We start from the raw sequence: 25,341 nt of genomic DNA, 5'->3' as shown, positions 1-25,341 counted from the left end.
CTATTTTAAATTATTGTAAATATTTTATTACAACATTTTATAACATTATAAGTGAATTTTTGGGCTGCATCTTCCTTAGTCTTTTTGTCTTTTTCAATTGCTCCAGAACCTAAGTTTGGTGCTTAATAGTAGGTACCCTCCCTCTCATCTTTGAACTCAACAGTTTTAAGCTCTTTTTATTTTTTTCCTATTCACTCATTTGTTGTTATTGTTCTATATTCAGTACACAGACACACTTTTATTTCAGTAGTTGTCATATATTATACTATAATGAAATATATTATAAAAACATTCATGAAATATATTCTATAGCTAGAAATCAATATATCCCAGTAGTACAATCTTTTGCAAGATTGATTTTTCATATTGACTAGCTTATTTTAGATATTTAAACAGTGATGGAGTTTAGATATCATTATCCAAATAGAAGCAAGCTGAATTACTATATTGATAAATAGTCTGAAAGCTATAAGATGAAATAAATGTGAAAAATGATATATATTGAAGAAGGTTTTTTATAATTTATTTTTCCCTATAGGGAGATAATTCAATCACTGGCTTTATCTATCATAAAATATCCCATTAAAGGCTTCAAGTATGCTACCCAAACTTTTATGTCTAAGTCAATAATATGATGTACTAAATAACTCAGGGAAAAAAGACATTTTTCATTTATTTTTCATCACTTTAATACCAAGAGTATTTCACACAACTTATTTTTTCAAATGTTTAAAATGTTTAAATTTAGTTCCTGGTTACTTGGGAAGCAAAAAAATTACTGGCCTTTTGTTTAAAATGTTTGCTTATATACATGATGTCCTCAGTGTGTTAATATTACGGTTGTTACTTAGTTGGTTAAGGAGAAAGCAAGAGAGAAAAAGCTCTAATTAAATACCACAAATCTCCTTTTTTAAAAAATGGAATGATAAGATTTCATGTTCAACCAGGTAAAACATATAAAGTTAAAATATACCTAAAGCAACAATAAAAAAAAAAAGTTTAGTGTAATTACAGCAGCAATATTTTTTAAAATTGCCTGAAAGCAACTTAGTGTACATTTTAATTGCAAATAGTTTATATCCTTTAGCTATGTAAATAATTTCATGGATTTTAGTTAACTTAGTAACATCACCCAGCAGAGATTCCTGAAAGAAACAATAAATAACATTTAGAGGGGGGAAAAAAAAGAATTCTGATAGAAAATACTAGGAAAACTAAATCAAAGGAGTATCCAGAGGGGAGAGAGCTAGGGAGTTTGGCAATTCCATGTCTTCTCCTCCCCCACCCTACTCCATGATTTGCATTTAAGAAAATGCTTGAACAAGGGACGCCTGGGTGGCTCAGTTGGTTGGACGACTGCCTTCGGCTCAGGTCATGATCCTGGAGTCTCGGGATCGAGTCCTGCATCGGGCTCCCAGCTCCACGGGGAGTCTGCTTCTCTCTCTGACCTTCTCCTAGCTCATGCTCTCTCTCACTGTCTCTCTCTCAAATAAATAAATAAAATCTTTAAAAAAAAAAAAAAGAAAATGCTTGAACAAGACTTTTAAATAATTGCAGTAAAACAATTTTGAGAGAACATATTACTGCCATTAAAATAATCAACCTGAAGAAATGATTTAATCCCACAAAGGATTTTTAGACCATGTTTACACAAACAAAAACATACACAACAAAAACTAATCTGAAGGCCAAAATGTGGCATCTACAATGCCAAAACAATGAAAATAATCAAAAAGTCACCATGATTTTAGTATAAGGAACAAATATGTCTGTAAAAATCACCTCTACTTTTTATCGCTTCTACCATTCCTCTGTCACTTGTTTCTTTTCCTACTTGGAGAAGGTATTTTATGTTCTGAAATTCTGGATATTACACATCATTGACATGAATGTGATGAAACCCAGTAAGAGTACAAGACCACTGAACTTCTTAAAGGAAGCTATAGTAATCATTTAATTTTCACTTTTACTTCCTATTTTATTGCATTAATAATCATTGCTACTAACCATACAGACACAGCTTTTAGAGAATCAGTTTTTATGACCACTGAAATATTTTATAATTTTTTCTATCTGCACTTCTGTAATAATAATAACAATAACATAAATAATTACATGTATAAATAATGCCACGTAGGGGCGCCTGGGTGGCTCAGTGGGTTAAAGCCTCTGCCTTCGGCTCAGGTCATGATCCCAGAGTCCTGGGATCGAGCCCCGCATAGGGGTCTCTGCTCAGCAGGGAGCCTGCTTCCTCCTCTCTCTCTCTGCCTGCCTCCCTGCCTACTTGTGGTCTCTGTCTGACAAATAAATAAATAAAATCTTTAAAAAAAAAATAATGCCACGTATTTATCTTCCTGCATCTACATTAATCTTCCTATGACCTTACCACACCCATTTTACTCTCCTACTTTCTCTTAAAAGAAACTAACAGAGAAGTTACTTAACATTTTAAAAATTTCACAATAAAATAAAATATTTCACACTTGGTTAAAAAAAGGAGGGGAAGTCAATTTTCAATAATAGGCTGATCTCTTTATCTTATAATTTTAGTATTATCCACTTATGGAAGACAGAGATCATGTGTTTTCTTGGCTGGCCTGTTCTATCTGCCTGAATTATTTACATTTTCTAGCTTTAATTCTTTGAAGTTATATGACAGACTTGTATTTACTCACTGTGTCCAGAAATCCCCTTTCCCAACCTCTCCATGCCTTGCTCACCTGCTCTTGCTTGCCTCCTCATTCTCTCCAATTTTGTATCTTTGTTTGTTTAATTGAGTATTTTGGCTCTTTGGATTTGGTTTTCATTCAGTCTTCTGGAATTAGATCTCAGTTATCCTCTACACATATCATACTTTTGACATCTATTTAGTCAACTTGAACATCTCAGTCTCTAAACAAAGCGTAGTTTCATTTATTCATTTTAACAAATATTTAATGAGAACCTATTGTATGCGAGGCACTTAAAACCATGGTGGTAAACAGGTGACAAGTACAGGTAAGGCCCCAGTTTTCAAGAAAATATGCAGGAATGACAGATAATAAGCCAGGAAACTAGTAATTAAAAAATTTCAGGGGCGCCTGGGTGGCTCAGTGGGTTTAGCCTCTGCCTTCGGCTCAGGTCATGATCCCAAGGTCCTGGGATCGAGCCCCCCCCCCCCCATCAGGCTCTCTGCTCAGCAGGGAGCCTGCTTCCCCCTCTCTCTCTGCCTGCCCCTCTGCCTACTTGTGATCTCCATCTGTCAAATAAATAAATAAAATCTTTTAAAAAAATTTTCACATAAAAATAAAGATTATAAAGAATACAAAGAAGATCAAGATATAATAGAGACTGCTGGTGGACCACTGGGCATGTTCCTGATACTATGCACAGGGAAACCCTCTATAGCAAGTAACATTTGAGCAGAAAAATTGTCCCAAAACATTTGAAGGTCACTGTGGTTGAAAAATAGAGCATGACAAGCAGAGAGAAAAGTTGAGGTCTGTGGTGAAAGCCAGTATAAGACATTCATGTAGTGCATTATAAACCATAACAAGATATTTGGATTTTATTTTAAGTGGTTAATTATATGTTTTAGATGACACAGGGAATGATTTGACCTTATCCAAGTTTCAAAAAGATCTGTGTGGAGTATGGACCTGAGGCATATTCTAGGGAGAAATGTGGTGGTGACTTGGTCTAGGATTGTCCGGGTAGAAGTCAGAAAATTTTGACATGGGATATATTTTGGGAGGAAAAAAGTATTGGCATGACTTACTTACAGACTGGACTGACAGCTAAAGGAAAGAAAAGACTCATCTTCTAAGGTAGGAAAAATGAAGAACTGGTGGCCTTTCATATTACCGCACCACTGGTGTGAATCAATCTGTCTGTATTCAGCACACTTACTGAGCAGCAGACAAGGAAGCAGGGAATCACTGTTTTTATACCAATGGTATTCAGTGCTCTTCATTATAGTAAAGAGTAACATCCATTTCTAATAAAAAGGTTGTACAAAATGGTTGGATATTCCTTAAAGTCACACACAAAACTAAATACATGGAATTCTGGGATATTTTTAAGTTTTAGGAAAATCACATTTTCCCTACTACATTACCTCCCCAAATATCATCTAAGTGCTGAATTATATATCACCATGATAAAACACATATTTAATGATATTAAAACCACAGATTTCTTATTTCTTCCAAATTTATAAATTGAAGAAGTGACATCATTAATCTCCACTTTTACATTATGCATCATAATTGATATTTATGGATCATCCTCTCTATATCATAATCAAACACAATCAGAAATAGTGCTAAAAAATGTAATTTTAGATCTTTAATGTTTGCTTCAGGAAACTTTTTCCTATTCTCTGTAACCAGGAGTGATGACTTCCAGCCGTGACTTGACTGTTAATTATTCATTTTTAAGCAAAATTTGGCCCGTCACCTGGCATTATAGAGTGTAATAGTTAATGACTGTATTTAATGCATGCTATTGTACTGCAAATTGACTTCAGGCAGGAACTAAGTAATAACCATCTACCTTACCGTTGTGAATACCATAGAAGGCATTTAGGAATAACTCGATGGATAGATTGAATAAATGAATGAATTCTAGAAGTATTCAAACTGAAGCTTCTTTTCCTGACTTTGACAGTTTTAGCCACAAACACACATGGGCACAAATATTTTCAAAGAATCATACCTCCCAAAGTAGCAGATAGCAAGAAATGTGTCCCATATTTCTTGATAAGGTTTTCTGTGATTTGCTGAAGGGTAGGTCGGCGTCCCAGAAGTCTTATGTTGCGGAAGAATTCAGGAGCAAGAGGCAGAGGGGAGCCCAGGAAATTTCTTCTCTCAACTGCAAGGTTATTTACTTTCCAGCGGCCAAACTCCCTGAAAAGCAAATTCATTTTTATTCATAAATAGATAATCTATCTGAATGTTTTCCTTTGAAAAGTTCACTTGGTAGTTTCGCTAGGGTCACCACATTACAATGAGTCTGGCCTGTAATAATATGTCATGTGCTATGAGTAGGAGAAGCAACATTTATAATTTACGTAACTGGAGTGAATATTCTGAAACCAAATCATATAAAGGAAAAAATAAGCCACTTAAACAGCTTCCACTGATTTTTTTTTCCCAAGAAAATATATACTCATAAACATGATTTTGTTATGCATAGGACATGAATACAGAGCTATTTAAAAAATCACCAAGGTAATATTTTATTATTTTGTAAGGGAACTTGTAAAAAAGAGAATGAATTTATTTTCATAATTCTGATTATTGTTTTCTCTATTCATTTTAGAGGGGGACCTTGTAAAACTTCAAGAATATTATAAAGGTACTGGAGAATTTAAAAAACATGATCTCCAAAGAAACATTTTTTACAGTAATTATTGTTTACAACATATTTTGAAACCTAAATTCAACTTGATTAGCCATTTCTCAGGATGCAAAATGAATTTTCAGGTAGGTTTGGCCAAATTGAAATGGAAGATAGAGTTTTAAATGATTTATACATTAAAACATAGATTTATACATTTGTATGGAGTTAAAATCAACCTAATGATACTTTAGCCAAGAACTATGGTGAACTGGATTTCCTGATTAACTGTATTTTTTCTGATGAGTGGTCTGATAAAAATCTTAAGTACCTTCCACTGGGAAGAATTCCATTTACCAGGCTAAGTACTCCCAGGTATTTTATTTAGCTTATTCCTATCTAGCAAATAAAATTTTGAATAAATATTGTATAAAAATGTGCCATATTTATGTATATTTTTCCTCCAAAAAATGCCTGCAGTGCACCAACGAACAGTGAATGATAAGAAGATAAGTCAGTGAACCAGACCAATACTGTCCCTGTCCAAATGGAGTTCACATTCTAGAGAAAGTTTTAAAAATAAATAAAAAACAGACGTTAACTTAAATTTTAAACAAATGTCACAGTGTTGTCAGTGTAGAGATCTACCACAGACAGCCTACTGTGATAAGCCACAGAGCTGTGGGCAGTGGGGCCCTGTTTTACTTTCAGTGACCAGAAACGGCAATACTAGAGAGGTGGTATTTAATGCTTAGGCAGTCTCTGAAGGGAGGGGGGAAGAAAAAAAATTGCCAAAGGAAGTGAAGCAGGGAAAAGATTTATACAGAATAAAGAAGAACAGTAAATACTTGAAGGACAAAGAGCCATATCCCTGACAGAGCCTCTAACTAGGAATATTTTGCTCACGAGACTCACATTCGGCAGCCCAACAATCCACTCAGTCTTTTGGAAATTAATTATAAGATAAGGTTCACTCAGGGATCTACGGAAGACTTCAGCCTGAGAATAAGTGAACTTAGTGTTTCTTTCATGGAGAAACTCTTGCCATCTCCTCCATAAATCAGCTGATCTAAACAGTTTTCTCTACCGCTGGTTCTCCAACTTCAGCACCTCTTAGAGTTGCCTGGAAACTCCACCCCAGAGTTTTCTGATTCATTAGGTCTGAAATGGGATCTGGAGGTTGCATTTTTAACAAGCAACGCTAATGATGCTATTTGGAAAAAATACTAATTAGAAAATTTAATATATTGCCTTTAAAATTTTCTTAAAGGGCTCTATTTTCAGTAAATGTAGGGTTTTTAGAGATACTATTCTAGATTTATTAATTCATGTTTTCTCAGAAGACAGAATGGATGTCCTTTATCTTTCAAAATCTAGGTTGATATTAATTTTTTATCTTTTCTTTTTATAAAAAGGTTACCTGTATTGATTATACATGTATAATATATAACACATTTTATATATTTCATATATTCTAAATAATGTATATTATATAGTACATGACATATACATATTTATATATAGCTATGTAGAATGTCATATATATTTATATATAAATATTTTACAGACATTTTGTATTATATATAAATATATATTAGAGCATTCTAATTCTAATTCCAATATTTATTAGAAAATATATTGTATATGTAAAATATATACTATAATCACATAGAATATATGTGTATTATAATTTATTATATATTACATACAATGTATTATAATTACATGTTTATATGCATATACTTATAATTGCATATGTAATATATTATTATAATTGCATATTACATTATGTGTAATATATATTACATATAATAATATAGCCATATAAGTATATACTTATATATAAGTACAATATACTTTTTATTTATATCATATATGTAAGTATATATTCAAAATTGTGAGGAAGAATCTTTAGATAAAACATTTAAGTTGTAATATTTTGTGATATATCTCAAGGTATATAATCATGTAATGCTTGTAAAAAGTTATTTGTTGGGGCACCTGGGTGGCTCAGTGGGTTAAAGCCTCTGCCTTCGGCTCACGTCATGGTCCCAGTGTCCTGGGATCGAGCCCCACATCGGGCTCTGTGCTCTGCAGGGAGCCTGCTTCCCCCTCTCTATCTGTCTGCCTCTCTGCCTACTTGTGATCTCTGTCTGTCAAATAAATAAAATCTTTAAAAAAAAAAAAAAGTTATTTGTTAAACCGTGATTGAAATAATAGTTGCTCAATTCCAAACTTTAAAAGCTTACCCACAAAAATGTACTTCTTTAATTTGCTGAAAAAATTTATAAATTTGTCAAGGAGTGACATAACTTTAATTCAAAATTGTGTGTTATTTTTTTCCATGATTTAAAGTGTTACATATATAAACTCACATGCATGTATTCGTAGACTAACATGTAGACTAATAAATGAATTAATTGGACTTTAAATAACTAAGAAGATTGATCCAATTATGATATTATAGAGACCATATAAACCCTTTTAAAATCACAAAATATTTCATGCTAGATGACTGTGAGTAAATACACATTTGAAGTGTGCAATTCTAGTCTTTCTTATCTTTCTTAACAATTATTTAATATACAAAAAAAAACCCATGATCTATTCTGACCTTACTTTCTTTAGTTTGTTCCTCTTAAATTTGACAAAAAACAGATATAATATGAAAGAACTAGAGCATATTTGTGTCATTTTCTGAAGTCAGTTTTTAACACTAATTTATAAGAAAATATATTAATTGTTCCCTTTTATTGCCATTACCAGAATTCTGCTAGCCTTGTAGATGAATGTATGAAAAACCTTTATCTCAACGGCTCAGAGATTATATTAAGACAGATAAAATGCAAATGAATAAATTTCAATTCAACTACTTTAAAATATTTTTATGTACAAAAATTTAACTGTGCAGTAGTTTATTTAGCATAATTCCTCTACCCAATTTATCACTATCCTTTAATGTAAGTATAGTAATCTAACTTACTTTGAATAAGTTTTCTCTTCTCCTAGATTCACATACCATGGAAAGCTATGCAGACCCTAAGACTGTGGATAAGCATTCCAGGAAGCTGTCAGGTGCTGAGGTATTATGTCATTCTGTAAACCCTGATGACGTTTATAAAATCAGTTCACCTTCCAACGTTTCAGCTGGACAAAACACTTTACCATCACATCTCATTATCCTCTCTGTCACACAACAGCCAAAAGTAAAGGACAACTCTTGGGAAGTATGATTAAACTCAGACTAATACTAAGGCAAATTAGCCAAATGACTAACTAACCAATTTAATTAATTAATTACTTTTAAAAAATCCATTAGTGTTAGTAATTATAGCAAATTGTTTTTTTCTTTCTTTCTTTCTTTCTTTGTTTAAGATTTCATTTATTTATTTGACAGATTACAAGTAGGCAGAGAGGCAGGCAGAGAGAGAGGAGGAAGCAGTCCCCCTGCTGAACAGAGAGCCCAATGCGGGGCTCCATCCCAGGACCCTTGGATCATGACCCTAGTGGAAGGCAGAGGCTTTAACCCATTGAGCCACCCAGGCACTCCAAATTATTTTCTTATCTTGAAAGCTCTAGCTAAAATTCTTCTCCTAGGGTTGCCTGGGTGGCTCCATCAGTAGAGCCTCTGCCTTGGGCTCCTGTCATGATCCAGATCTCAGGGCCCTGGCATCAGCCCACATCAGGCTCCTTACTCAGCGGGAGCCTGCTTCCCCCCCTCCCTGCTTCTCCTTTGCCCTATCCCCTGTTCATGCTCTCTCCCTTGCTATCTTTCTCTCTCAAATAAATAGATAAAATCTTCAAAAATAAATAAATAAAATTCTTCTCCTAGTTTTTCTTTTATATTTTGTATGAAGAATAAAGTAATATACTATGCTTTCATGTGTACTTTTGTGTGGGTGTGTAAAATCATAAATGTTGCTCTGAGATCTCTCATTTCCACTCTCCACATTATTAGTTTGTATTGTAATGATACACAATCACTGCTATAATCGTTACATATTTTTGGTGAAAACCCAGACAGATAGCACTTAAATAATCCTGAGAAGTGGCAGCAAGGATCACTTTAAGAAGGAAGTCATACCTGAACAATTAAGTACCATACTCTGAGCAGTGAACATTAGGTATACATACAAATACTCAGGGTCCCTTCACGCTGGGCACGGGAAAAGACTGTAGTTACTGGTGTCTTTAAAATCAGTGTGGCCATGTGGCTTACATTGACTAATGAAATATGCACCTGGCTGGTCCATCAGCCTGGGATCCTAATAAACAAAGATGGGGATTCAAATCCCCATCTCCCAACCCCACTCCTGCAGATTACAGGGGTGAACAAGTTCATGAACTACAAAGAAATTTTGTCATGCAAAGCTATCAAGATTATGGGGTTATTAGTTGGTTTATTTGCTTGCTTTCTAGTAATATAATCTAGTACATCATAAGCAACATACAGTATTTTGACTTTGGGGTAACTTGAGAAGGCAATAAAGAACTAATGGTTGTATATAAATTGGAAAATTATGGACACAGGTTTTTTTTTTTCCTTCCTGAAGAAAGATAAAATTCACCTCAGTTGCAACTAGACCATGCATTCATTAAATCTTGGAAAATTTAAAAAGCAATGGAATGCTGAATTGAAAACATGCTGTCGGGTATGATTATCATAATGAGAGCATTTTACCTAAGGGATCTAAGGATTTCATCCAGATTCATTATGTTTATATTAAATAAGAACATTGTTGCATCTAACTGAATGCTCCATGCTACCTGAAGCCTTCACAGTACATAAATATCTTCCCATCATAACCTTTGGAGGTCTTTAAATGAAATAGGCACAATCATTAGAGTTTAATGTGACTCAGCCCCTTTAGGAGCACTATTTTGTGGAACACCCAAATGGGCTATAAACAGTTCAGCCAGAACAGTACTTTGCAAATGTTTTTGTTGGCTCTAAGAAGCCTCGATTAGTTGATTAAGTTGTATATTTGCCTGCTAAAAATTCTGACTTGCAGGCATTATTATTATGTATGTCTATGTAATGTTTACTTTTCTACAATATTTATTATAATTTTATCTGTACCCATTTAATGTAAAAGATTGGAAAACAAGAATGACATCAACAAATTCCATTTAAATAATGATTACATCTTTGACATATTGTCATTGACCTTTCTTATTAGTATTTAAATTCTATGTGAATACCAAAATGCACTCAGTGTATTTAAAATATATTAACTACCATAATTTCTTTCAAATTACACATATATATCCAGTTCCTGGAAAATATAGATCCTGCCACTGTTGCTTTTCAATTCAATGCCAAAGGAAAAGCAGGAATAAAAAAATTGACAAAATCAGATGATACAGTTGCTGAAAAGATTTACCATTAACTACCAATTTACACTAAATAAAGTTGCTTATCTAAGTCTAAAGAGGCTATTATTGTATTATTTTTCACAACACTACATTTGTTGGCTTATAATTTTGATTCATTCAATATTAATTAAATTTGTGTTCACAACAGATTATTAAAATAAGATATATTACCCAAGCACTAATGTATGACAAACAAATTCTGCCTGAGAATCATAAATTGACTTGCCAATCTTGTGTAGCAATATCCTTCTAATTGCATCTATAAAGTCATACTGATCTTAAAAATGCCACTAATAATCAATACTAACTCCCCATAATTCTATTATGTGTAACTGTTATATATATAACTGGTTCTTTGAACGTTCTTTCCTTATAGCTTTCATGTTGCACAGATAATGCTGTTTTCCATTTGGCCAGGAAAAGAGAAATGTTCCTAATGGCCTGGATGACTGTAGCTCTGAAGCTAGTGTTTTTAAAGCAGCTGAATGCTAAACAGTTGACAGAGTAAAGAATCCACTTTCTTTTGTCCTCCTGCCCTTTGAGACAAAACAATTAAAAAAAAAATTAACAGTAGTGAGTTCTTAAATCTTGAGAGGTCTTTTAAGATGAGGCTAGGAATTTAACACGATGAATTTATGCAAATAAAATTCTGGAATAAAAGACCAATGAAAAATACGACTTATGTAAATTGTGTACATGTAGGGTTTTTGAGAAGCACATTTAATGACTATAGTATTTTGAAAGAGTAGCCAACAGGAGCACCTGGGCTGCTCAATGGTTAAAGCATCTGCCTTTAGCTCAGGTCCTGATCCCAGGGTCCTAGGATGGAGTCCTACACCCAGCTCCCTGCTCAGCAGGAAACTTACTTCTTCCTCTCCCACTTCCCCTGCTTCTGCTCCCTCTCTCGTTATTCTCTCTGTCAAATAAATAAATAAAATCTTAAAAAAAAAAGAGCTGCCAACACATCGTTGATTAGAGAAGACAAATTAGAAGGATTGCAACAGAATATTGCCCCCACCCCTATAAAACAGCAAGAATTAATTATAGGTGTAAATTCTTATCTATATCATTGAATTAAAGAAAATGGAGGTAGAGTTACAAAGAATTTTTTTAAAGAATTGTTTGTGGCTACTAATATATATTCCTAATTATTAAAAAAGTGTTAAATTTTCAGGGCCATAAAATGACTGAAAATTAATATTAGCTTATATAGTTTTGTTATTTCTGTAATTTAATAGATAGGGTTTTATTCAAATTTTAAGAGATGACACAGAATTTAGTTACAATAGTCAATGCCATTATTCCCAAAGGTGACTTATTTAATAGAAACATAAAGTTACCACATGCTGTACCCACACAGATATATACATAATATAGTAATTTATTATTTACATCTAAACTAAATCACTCCTTTGAACAGATGTTAGCAAAAGTATTGATGTAAAAAATATAGATACATGCTGTCAATGAAGGACTTTCTAAATTGAAGAGAAGGGATTAAGTAACAAACAAAAGTTTTTCTTTCTAAATTTTGGTACTGTAATTTAACATCTGTTACAACTTATCACAATTCTCCATCAATCACATTAATACAATATAGAGATTTGGTAACTATTAATCAGTGTAGAGAAGCCAAGAGACAGATACAACTGAGCTAAATTAAAACATTCTGATTTTCTCTGACACAAGAAATAAACAAATATGAAAGTCCTTTCTTTACATTTATAATTTAAAAGATATTTATCTTGGTTAATTAGCAAAAATATGTGCACTTTACACATTAATTTAAATATTTTAGGGAGGTAATGTTAGCTTTTCAAGAGAGAATAGATTTAGGAGTCAGAATGCTGAAGTTTCGAATCCCACCCTCACCAACTCAATTCACAAAATTCAAAGTCCTGTAAATTCTGGCATATTCTTAACCTCACCGACATAAAGTCATTTCACTTAGGTACATATATCTAATAGTAGATGTGTAACATTTAACTAAAATGGTACAGGGGACATGGTTTACCTCTTAGCAAATTTTGGCATGTGTACACTTGTGAAGTCATGAATTTTTGTCCCAAGATGTCAATTCTTTAAATATATATAAATATTGATCAAGATCATAAGCCTTAGAGGAATTAAGTGGTCAAATTAACAAAATAATTTATAAACAAAGGCACACTCAAAGAATCTGCAAGGGCACCTAAGTGGCTCAGTTGGTTAAGTGTCCAACTTGATTTTGGCTCAGGTCTTGATCTCAAGGTGGTGAGATCAAGCCATGACTGTGTCAGGCTCTGTGCTCAGTACAGAGTCTGCTTGAGATGTTCTCTCTCTCCCTCTCTATTTGCCCCTCTCCCTGCTCACATGCTCTCTCTTTCCCTCCGTCTCTCTTTCTCAAATAAATAAATAAATAAAATCTTAAAAAAAAAAAGAAAGAATCTACAGATTGCTCTTCTTTGTCCAGGTACAGACTAACAAGTTAAAAGCTCATGAGGAAGGTTATTGCTAAAAGAATAGTTAACAGTCGGGCGCCTGGGTGGCTCAGTGGGTTAAGCGGCTGCCTTCGGCTCAGGTCATGATCTCAGGGTCCTGGGATCGAGTCCCGCATCGGGCTCTCTGCTCAGCAGGGAGCCTGCTTCCCTTCCTCTCTCTCTGCCTGCCTCTCTGCCTGCTTGTGATCTCTCTCTGTCAAATAAATAAATAAAATCTTTAAAAAAAAAAAAAAAGAATAGTTAACAGCTAATGAAAAATTAATCTGCTTTGTGATAATGTCTTTAAATATTTAAGCAATAAGTTCATTAAGATTTCTTTATGATGGTCCAGTCTCTACCTTAAATATTGGATCAAACATTCACAAACTGAGGATTATGATAAGTAGCTAACCAATTAAATTTTGAACTTGCAATAAGTTACAAACTCATATGCTGCTTCATTTCAATAATATAAGGTAAAAATGTAAGATCAAGGGTCATTCTCTTTGAGAGTAATTACAATTTTTAGAGGCAGTGAATATAAATTGTTAATCTTTTTAATGGATTTTTTTTCATAATAAAATTAATTTTAAATATAACTCAATTTAATAGAATATATATTTTTTCTGAAATAAGTTTTAAAATGGCTTAAAGAAAACTCTTCTTAAAATGTTATAATTTTCCCACATAGTTAAGGGAATTAAACTTGCTATTAATTTTATGTCTTTTGCATCAACACATGGAAGAGAGGCTGAATATGGTCTTTTACAACAAATTTTCAGAAAAAAAAGTGTACTCTCTTAGATTTACAAGGTGTGAATTATTATTCCCCAAATTATAACCTTTCATCCTGAATCAGACTTGAGTTGTCAAAATGCCACTTTACACCAAAAAAGCTTGTGAAGTGTAAACTGGCAATGTCACATTTCTCTGGATATTACCCTCAGAATTTATGGATTACAAATTGTAATTTATTATCTAACAGGCATTTAGTCTTCTTGTCTTCTATGCTTGAGAATTATACAAAATAAATTAGTTAACTATCACCCACTATGTACAGACTTCAACAGGGAAACTGCACTCATATTTACCACACCAACCGAGTCCTCAACTAATGGCTATATATACTCATAGCTGAGTATTCTTTTTGCTCCTAGTAACTAATATATTGGTGTAGTTACTTGATTAATACCTGCTTCCTCCTTAATACAACAGGCTCAACATAGATGATTTCTTTTTATGGCTGTGTATTCTTAAGACTGAGATACATGACCTGTAGTAATCACTCAATTTATACATACTGAATCAACAAATGAGCAATGTTCACATGTGAGCTAAAATGAAATGACTATATAACTAAGATAGGGATGGGGTTTTTGACTTCTAAGCATACACCTTGGCTAAAATTCATAGAAAACCAAACCTATTGGAAGAATGTATTTCTCAATCATGCTCTTTGGAATGTTCAAGTGATTGAGGGACATTAGGAGTTAACTGTTGGCTAAAATGAGAATCATTAATGACTAGGGAACAAACTACTCTTGTTAAATCTAATATGTATGAATATTGAGAAAAATGTTACCGTTATCGGTGAGTGCCGTAAAATATATAGTGGTGGTGCTCATAAGCTTTGTTAGTTAATGAACTTTGGGGAGAGAAGTCCTGCCATTTCCATTATAAGAGTACCTTCAATCATTCACATCTGTGTCACCCATATGTAAGGAAAGAAGGCTGATTTATATAAACTCAATTCCAATCTTTCCAGGGAAGAAATAAATACAGAATATATAAGTTGACTAGCTTTCCACTACCACCATTAAAATATATATTTTTTACCCATGATTTTTTTTTAACGCATTAACAAGCAATAAATGTAAAGTTAAAGTTTGGCAGGTAAAAAACAAAATGCTCATATTAACCACAATTTAAAATTTTGATTGGCAAAATCTTTTACCTCAACATAACATTTGGAATCATAATTTTGTGTTGAAAGCAAAAATCTATGAGGTTTAAACTAGTGCACTGGGAAGACATGCTCTTCTTATCTACTTTCAATGAGTAAGAGAAACTTGGTGCCAATTATCCCTCCAAGGATGTTCACCTACCAAGAGGCTGAATCCAAGGGGATTTGACACCAAAACCAATCCCTTTAACTTTCTTATAGATTAAGAGCAACTGGTGATTGAAAAGTAGACTTTAACAGGAATGTATGATGTGTGTTTATATATGTGTTTATGAAGGTACTGTCTGTGGAGAGTATATAGTGAAAGAAAAAGATACAGATAAAAATATAGAAAGAGAGGGAGAAAGAGTAGGGGAAAAGTTGGGAAGAGGTAAGCAATCATATGGGGATAATGTGAGAAATATTATTATATTAACATAAATAAATATAAATATAATGGAAGGAAAATGACAATTAGAGATTAATCCTGTATTATCCTGACTAATGGATATCCCCAAAACAGATAATGTAAAATATCTGCTTGGTAGAAAAAGCTAAAGAAACTTTGGGAATAATTCATATTTCTTAGAAAATGATGGTAGAATTGTAGGAAATAAGGATTAAGGAGGTCTGTGAGCAACTGCTTTACAGGTGACATAGTATAGTCCAAACTCCATACTCAAAAGTACAGAGAATAAAAAACCTCAGAGGGAGAAACACAGATGGCAAGAGAAAAAATACATTCGTAGATGGGATCATCCCGCAGTGTTGAGGAAACTCAAGGATGAGATTGGGAAGCTGATGGGAAAATCTCTTACATCAAACAAGCACCAAGCTGCAGGATGCTGATATGACCCCAGCGTACAAGAAGGGTCCCAGAGACACAAAGAATCCTGTAAAGCCACAGGGAAATTTAAATTCCACAATAAAAGGTTAACATCACTCAACGTAAAAGGAAGTGATGCACCACAAGGAAAAAAAACTCATGTTTTCTACAAAGGGATATTATGTCTGATCACTTTACTGTAATTACCTTTAACGAAAAATAGACATGTAAAAAAATTCATGAATGGGGCACCTGGGTGGCTCAGTGGGTTAAAGCCTCTGCCTTCGGCTCAGGTCATGATCCCAGGATCCTGAGATCGAGCCCCGCATCGGGCTCTCTGCTTGGTAGGGAGCCTGCTTCCCTTCCTCTCTCTCTGCCTGCCTCTCTGCCTACTTGTAATCTCTGTCTGTCAAATAAATAAATAAAATCTTTAAAAAAAATTCATGAATATAATCTATCAATTCTTTTTTTTTTTTTTAAAGATTTTATTTATTTATTTGACAGAGAGAGACCACAAGCAGATGGAGAGGCAGGCAGAGAGAGAGAGAGAGGGAAGCAGGACCTCTGCTGAGCAGAGAACCCGATGCGGGACTCGATCCCAGGACCCTGAGATCATGACCTGAGCCGAAGGCAGCGGCTTAACCCACTGAGCCACCCAGGCGCCCCTAATCTATCAATTCTTTTAAAAAATGTCTCCTCATAATTTGCTTTAAAAAAAAAAACAAAAAAAAAAACAGGTTGCCAGAGTGCTTAATAGTTCAGAACACTTACGTTTGGAAAAAATCTATCCAAATAATGGAAATATCTGGAAAGAAAGATTAATCCCAACAAAAAGAACTGATCAGATGTGCTACTTATCTAATATGCAAAGTAAATAGACAAGCTATAGTCAACAAAAAAAATGTTAACATACCTAGAAAAAGAAAACACTTGAGTGGGATTCAGGGGGGCAGTCTTCTAAAAGAGAAAAGATTGAAACCTCCTAGAACCACAGAAGGTTAAAACTGAGCATACATAGTATTTGGTTAAAAGAGAAGAAAAAGAGTAATAAAGGATGCACCTGTGATGATAGTGGAAGATTGGACATTGATAAATATAAGAATCATGAAAAACACCTTTAGAGGTTTTTATTACTTTACTGTTGACACTGAAAAGGAAGTGGATCAATTAAAACTAAAATATTGATGGACCTGTACCATGGAGAGTCCCGCTATGGGACAAAGGAAAATGGAAAATAAAAAGATGAAATAATCACAGAAGTATCCAAGGAAAATTTATAAGAATGAAGGGAGATGGGAGAAGACTGGGAATGGGGTCAATCTGAGGACACTCAGATTGGTTAAAAAGAGAGGAAACACAAGGAAATAAAAAAAGGAGAAGATTTATACTATCTTGAAAGGAGAAATCAAAGTATTTTCTACATTTCACCTCAACATTGCAGGATTGATAAAAACAATGAAAATGCATATATATAACTGATAGTTTCTAATTTCCATTTCTTGCCCTGTCAACATCATCAGTTTGAGTTGTTTTTTTTTTTTATTTCATTTGTTTTGTTTTATTTTTTTATTTTATTTTATTTTTAAGATTTTATTTATTTATTTGACAGACAGAGATCACAAGTAGGCAGAGAGGCAGGCAGAGAGGTGGTAGGAAGCAGGCTCCTTGCTAACCAGAGAGCCCGATGCGGGGCTCGATCCCAGGACCCTGGGATCATGACCTGGGCTGAAGGCAGAGGCTTAACTCACTGAGCCACCCAGGTGCCCCTGTTTTATTTTTTAGAGAGAGAGAGAGACAGATTGGGGCAGAGAGGGGAAGAGGAAGAGAGAGAATCTTAATCAGCCTCCACACCCAATGTGGAGTCCAACACAGAGCTCTATCCTACAACCCTGAGATCATGACCTGAGGCAAAATCAAGAGTCAGTCGCTCAATGGACTGAGTCACCCAGGGTCTCCTTTTATATATATATATATATATATATATATATATATATATATATATATATATATAATTTATAGTATATAAATATACTGAAAATAGTATTTTAAAAGATATTATTCTGAATCACAAGTATAATGAAAATATGAAAAGAATAAATTGCAGATGAACATCTTGAATAAAGGCAAGATATTTCAATATATAGTTAGCATTAAATTTATACTCATGGACACTTAAGGTCCAATAGTGATGTCTATGTGAAATATAACATGAAAAATAGCTGACATTTACTAAGCAATTTTTATGTGACAAATGTTAAGAGTTTTCCTGTCTCTCTTACTTTCACACACAATCAGAAAATAAGTATAAGTGTCAAATAAGAAAGTCAAATGCTGGGGCGCCTGGGTGGCTCAGTGGGTTAAGCTGCTGCCTTCGGCTCAGGTCATGATCTCAGGGTCCTGGGATTGAGCCCCGCATCGGGCTCTCTGCTCAGCAGGGAGCCTGCTTCCTCCTCTCTCTCTGCCTGCCTCTCTGCCTGCTTGTGATCTCTCTCTGTCAAATAAATAAATAAAATCTTTAAAAAAAAAAAAAAAAGAAAGTCAAATGCCATACTGACACATGCAAATTTGGGTGCAGGAAGATTTAGGGAAAAACACTGGCATAAACATAGAACTCCAATTTTCAAGTGATTTGTTTATCACCAAAGTAATCCCTGGTTACAGAGGGTCTCCATCTCCTACTGGAAGAAATTCAGTTGCTAAATCTCATTTTGAATAACTGATGTTTTGAAATAGGCAGCAGATTCGGTTACAGAGTTGTAACTTTCCCAGAGCTCTTTCCAGTAAGACCATAGATGCAGCTTAATTTTCTAAGATTGTCTCCTGTCTTTTAGATAAATGGCTCTGTGGGAAAGTTGATACCTAGAAAATTGGAACACTTTTCATCTTGGCATGAGTTAATTCATTGATTAGATATTTATTGAGCATTTATCATATTCCAGAACTGTTGCTAGACACTATTGATGCACTTGTTACTGTTACTAACAGAACAGCTAACCAGCCAGAGAGAGGTGAGCAATTTTATCTGTACCCTGGCATTGTGTTTGTTTGATCTGGGACTTTTATGTATACCTAAGGTCAAAGGAATAAAAAAGGAATAATTGTGTACTTTAGTTTCATGCAGTGATTGTAATCATCTGGCATAAAGCAGGCATTCAATAAATACTCCTTGAATGAATGAATGAATGAATGAATATTTGAATGCAATTCTTTTTTTTTTAAGGACTTATTCATTTATATGAGAGAGGCAGAGAGAGGGAGTGGGTAGAGAGTTAGAGATAGAAGGAGAGAAGCAGAATCCCAGCTGAGTGGGGACCCCAATTTGGGCTTGATCCCACAATGCTGAGAACATTGATCTTGATCCCTCAATGCTGAGCTGAAATCAAGAGTCTGACTCATAGTCCAGCTGTACCACCCAGGCACCCCTTGAGTACAATTCTTAATATGATTAAGTTGACTCATAAAAAATTTTTTATTAAATGTTTTATTGGTATAATGGTAAGATTCCTATTCATTTGTAAAAAAACAATAGAGAACTCTTATACTTTTTCCAGTTTCTTCTAATGATTTCATCTTAAAACACCACTGTATAACATCACAACTAGGATATTGGCAGTGATACTGTCGAGATACAGAACATTCCCTTCTCTGCAAGGATCCTTCACGATGTCCTCATCTAGACCCATATACTTTCCTCCTGACCTCCAAATTCCTGATAACCACTAATTCCTTCTCTACTTCAATAAATTTTATCATTTTAACAATGTTATATAAATGGAATCATACAGTGTGTAACCTAGTGGCGTTGGTTTTTTTCACTCAGAATAAATCCCTAGAGATTCATTTAAGTTGTGGCTGCTATCAAAGTTTGTTCATTTTTCCTGCTGAGTAGTATTGCATGGTATAATTGTATCAGTTTGTTGATACAACTGTATCAATTGCTGAAGATATTTAGATTGTTTCTCGGTTTTGGCTACTACAAATAAAACTATTATTTACATTTGTGTACAGGTTTTTGTGTGATCGTAAATCTTAATTTCTTTGGGATAAATGCCCAGAGGTACATTTGCAGGGTTATATGAAGATTATAGCATTTACATTATCAGAACCAATGTTTAAGTGAGTAATTTCTCCATGCCCTCCCCAGAATTTTTTGTATTTTCTTTTCATTTTAGCCATTTTGATAGGTATGTAGTTATATCTCATTGGGATTGATTGCTTTTAATTTGCATCTTTGTAATAGCTCATGATATTCACCATGTTTTCATGGGTTTATTTGTCATGTGTATAATCTTCACTAAATATCTGGTCAAATCCTTTGCAAATATTCTATCTGAATTTTTTAATGATTAATTTTGATAGAAATAAAAAGATTAGATAGAAGATGATAAATAAATAGATAATGGTCTTTTATTACATATGTGAGTTGCAAATATGTTCTTGCTAATATTTGTATGTATATAATATATAACTTAAATTTTTACCCTCTTAACAGGAGGGTACTACTGCCAAACAGTAGAAGTTTTTAATATTGATGTAGCCCAATTTATCAAATTTTCCTTATAAGGATCATGCATTTGGTGTCAAATCTAAGAACATTTTGTCTAACCCTAGATCTCAAAGATTTTTTTCTCCTATGTTTTATGGTTGTCTTTTCATTTTCCTGACATTGTCTTAGAGGAAAGAAGTTTTAAAATTAAACGAAGCCTAGCATATCAATTACTGCTTTCACAATTACTGCTTTTCACTGCTTTTGCCTTTGGTGTTGTATCTAAAAAGTCATCACCACACCTAAGAACATCTAGGTTTTCTGCCTGTTGTCCTCTAGAAGTTTTATAGTTCTGTGTTTTATATTTAGCTCTGTGATCCATTTGACCTACTTCTTGTAAAGGTGTGAGGTCTCTGTCTGCATTCACTTTTTTGCATGTAGATGTCAAATTATTCCAGCCCCATTTGTTGGAAAGATTAACTCTGCTCCATTGTATTGCCTTTGCTTCTTTGTCACTGGTTGGGTTTCCCTAGCCAGGCTACTTTCTCCTCCAAGGAATTCAAAGATTCAATCTTTTGAATCTAAAAAGATTCAAAATCTTTTTAGGTTTGTTTCATAGATAATATCCAGGGGGTTTTTGGTTGTTGTTGTACTTAGTAGGAGAAATCAAGAAAAGTACATTTAATTTATTTTCCTCAAAGCAGAAGCTACTATAACAATGCTAATATTTTAAAATTACTTTCATTTATTTAATAATGTGTAATAAATACATAATTGTATTTTGAAATATGAAACATCGTTAAGAGGCTAATAATTCTATTAAATTGTAAGGAGTTACTAAACAACACAGGTGACTGAAAAAACATTGAGTTAAAAATCTTTTCTTACCAATTTTCTACATCTTTCTGAAGACATATAGAACAAATAGAAAAACATATACAATATTAAAAAAATCTTTTAGAGTTTTTGGAAACTGTAAAAGAGGTTGGAGAGGAAATAAAGTCAGGTGGGTAAGCCATCCTTCTGTAATTACAGAGACAATTTACCTTAATAAAAGTATATTTGGAGTGTTCTGAGGGAGAATTCTGCGTACATTTAAGAGTAGAGTTTTTGTAAGAATTTACTGAAAGGTCATCGACTATAGAAAATGCTATTTGTTGAGATTAAAAATGGAGCACAAAACTTTCCAATAAAATTTGTATGCAACTACATATAATTTTTATGTAGATATATTTTTATAAAACTCCATTTTTCTCCATATATGCTTTTATGTATACTACCTATATTTTTCTGTAAATATATTTCTATTTTGAAAGTAATTTTGATGATATATGTATAGGCAGAAGTTTTGTTATTATTTTTTTAAAATTAAAGTTGTGGTAGAGGGGCGCCTGGGTGGCTCAGTGGGTTAAGCCGCTGCCTTCAGCTCAGGTCATGATCCCAGGTCCTGGGTTCAAGCCCTGCATCAGGCTTTCTGCTCATCAGGGAGCCTGCTTCCTCCTCTCTCTCTGCCTGCCTCTCTGCCTACTTGTGATTTCTCTCTGTCAAATAAATAAATAAAATCTTAAAAAAAAAATCTTTAAAGTTGTGGTAGAGATTGTCAAACACTTTATAAAGAAAAAAAATCACATTGTAAATTTAGAAATGAAGTCTGTAACAAAAACACAAACCAAAATCAATTACAACAACATCAAAATTTTGTTTGATATACCATGTCATGGCTTAGTTACTTACTTCTAACATTTTAGATATTCTTCATGCCTCTAATAGATTAGACTTGCTCTTGTTGGTTGTTAAGGCCATAAATGGGAAAAGTAGGCAAGAATAACAGTACCATACTGTTACTCTAAATAAGAATATTTTTTAAGAGTTAAATGTTGTATATCTTCAAGTACAATGCAAATTTTTTCTCAGAATATAGAAGATATTCAGCTCCTATCTGCTGAATATTATTTAAGTGTTTAATAGAAAATAAAATTAATGAAGACCATAAAATATGTTTGAATGTACAGACTTAGAATGGTGTTTTTTAATGCATCAGCTTGAAGGAATCATACATTTTAATTTTAACTTTTTAAAATTAATAAAAATTAATCAATTAACATCAAAATACTGTGGGAAAATTTTTTCTTTGTGGAGGATGTAATGATTACACTATTAATTAGATAATATATTTTAATTTTCCAAGTTTGAGCATTAGCAGCAAATGAAAAATTACATTTTTGTTAAATTTAATAGGAAGATCATGGCAAGCAGATCCCCAAAGAATAATTAAAAATAAGTTTTGTAGAAACATTAATATTTGATGTCCCTATAAGCATAAGTTAAATGGTATAATGACTCTCTGATGATAATTTACAATATTTTAGAGAAAAGAAATATTTCAGGTGGGATTAGGGTAGCTCTGAAGTTGAAGGTAACCAGTCTTTTTATAAAGCAGATACACTGTAATATGAACTTTCTAATTAAATAATATAAGAAAAAATAGTCAATAAAGACTGAAAAAAGAGATAAGAAAATATGTTAAAAGTGAGGAAATCAGGTTACATTATAATGGAACGGATAAATCGACACTGAAAATAAATGAGGTTTTAATACCTCAAGTCAGCCATTTATTTCATTTATTCAGTTTAGAGTAAAGTTGCAATTAAGTATTCTAGCAAGTGATCTTATTCAATTGGGTTTGAGCTTGAATAACTATTTTATAAATTAAGTATTAGGATTCTTCTGAAAGAACTAAATCAATTCAAAGTTAGGAAAGCCAGAAGTCCAGATGGCACTGAATCCACCCAACTAAAATTAAGTACCCTGGATTTGGCTCATTCTCATTGTTCAATTATTCATGTAATATATATGAAAATCTGGCAAATTGGAAAATTGCCAGTAATTTGCCCCATCAATGGAAGATGACTAATTTCTTCTAAGTACAGACATAGACACAATAAGTATCTTCTATTCCTGCTAGGTATTTTAAAAAGTAATTGACTCTATTTTAAAAAATCAACAATCAAAAGAAAATCGCAGATAATCTATTTTTCCCCATGATTTAATCAAGTGGCCATTCATATAAAACTTAGCAAGTAGTCATCTAATAGAGAAATGATACTCTGTATTAACTAAATTAATAAAGAAAAAGTTTTCAAGTGAATACTTGAAAAGAGGAAGAATTCTATGCCTACACATTTTTGCACTAGATTGCTTTATGTCTTTGAATAAATCACTTATCACTTAGATTCTTATTTTCTATGCTATAAAATTAAGCACATGGATTTAACAAATTCAAGTGTTTTTTCTAGATTTCTGATTTCGTGCTTTAAATTTATGTAAATCTGTAGAAGAAAATTTTCACACTTAAAATTCTCAAGATTAAGCATATCTCTAAATAAGTAGTATATGATTCACATTATTTCGTATTGTTTTACATTGGTCATTATAGCATATGTGTATACTATAGCAATAAAATGTTGCTCATTTGCTTTTTTTTTTTTGACAATAGTCAACTAATAATCTGTCAAAGCAAAGAGAACTACAATCAAGTATAACTTTGTATCTATTTCCTCTCTGAAAACTCATGGTAATAAAGCCTATACCATTGTTATCACTACTTTATAAAAGATGAAAATAAGGCAAAGTCAAGTTAAAACACTTGGCTTATCCAAAACAGTTTATAAATCAGCATTGCCCAATTGACATATTTTGTGAGCCACAAACAATACAGCATCTGAGCAGAAGAGTGACATAAACATAAAGGGAATGAAAAGAAGGTTGTTGCACTGGGGCTGGAAAGGGGTATCTGAATTTAAAGGAGCTATTCTGGAGGCATTGAAACATCCCAGTTCTGAGAAAAGTCCGGTCAAGGATCATAATGACAAGATTGACAAGAAAAGAAAGAATTTGAGAAAAAACAAAAATATATGATTTTTAGCATTTATTCATAATAGAACCTAGTGAAAAACAATATTAGCTCTTCAACGTAATAAAATTCTTTTTGGATTAAAGCAAAACTGGTTGGAGGATGGTGTCGTATTTTAGAAAAAATGACCATGACCTTGGGCTAGTGGATCAAGTTTGCAACATAAAAAACTTCTTTGTCCTCTGTCTGGATAGGTCAATTATGTTAATATTTTCTGCTAGAGCTCACTTATCTTGACACAGATAATCAAAAAATATAGTACAACAATTATGGTTATAGGCAGACACAATAATGAGACAAGGAACCAGGTTGGGATAAATGGTTTGCATATATGTTGCATCTTAAAGGCAGACAGGGTAATTCCTATGTATAAAATATATAAAATATTTTAGCTTATTTAAATAAAAGATACTATTATAAAATAATATGTTACTTCTATATTTATGATTGTCCAAATTGTATAGCCTAACTTAACAGTAAATACACAATGACAGTACTAATTTCCTAAACCATAAACCATTTCCATGAACATTGTATGACACTGAAGAGCACAGACTCTGAATCCTTGAGTGTCTACTGAGTGCAAAATACTCTGTGCAAAGCACATTTTGTCACTTTACAGATTTGGAAACCAAGCCCTAAGTAAGCTTGGTTAAGTGACATTGCTAAACTTAAACAGTAATAATTAAGAATAATAATTAATAATTAAAGCATTAAGAGTTTTAAGGCTTTTTTGTAATTAAATATACTGCGATGAACTGAACTTCCTATTAAAAGCATATTTAAATAGTCCCTATAAATGAGAATAATATTATTAGTTGAATCTAAGAGGAGAAATCTGAGCTATTCCCTCCAAAAAATGTTTTTCAAGTGTCGATTTTACTCATCAATAATGTTAACCATGGCTCACTTCTAAAACAACAACAACAACAACAACAACAAAACCAAGACAAAAACAAGGCTTCTATATTTAGAAATTTTTTCCCTCCTTTTTCCTTATATCTATCCTTTGAAATAGTA

General features: G+C 33.1%; 1 protein-coding gene across 4 annotated transcripts in view; it reads right to left on the bottom strand.

Annotated features, from left to right (window-relative positions):
- The window catches only part of BRINP3 (BMP/retinoic acid inducible neural specific 3), a 401,827-nt gene that overhangs the window by 200,090 nt on the left and 176,396 nt on the right, over positions 1–25,341 (bottom strand). For all 4 annotated transcript variants that reach the window (XM_047705594.1, XM_047705595.1, XM_047705592.1 and 1 more), the window contains one exon: positions 4,696–4,886. In XM_047705594.1, the coding sequence (XP_047561550.1) occupies positions 4,696–4,886 (191 nt within the window). The remainder of the gene's footprint in view (positions 1–4,695; positions 4,887–25,341) is intronic.

This window comes from Lutra lutra, chromosome 15 (genome assembly GCF_902655055.1).
Source record: "Lutra lutra chromosome 15, mLutLut1.2, whole genome shotgun sequence".
Taxonomy (NCBI): Eukaryota; Metazoa; Chordata; class Mammalia; order Carnivora; family Mustelidae; genus Lutra; species Lutra lutra.
This window is presented reverse-complemented; position numbering and strand designations above follow the sequence as displayed.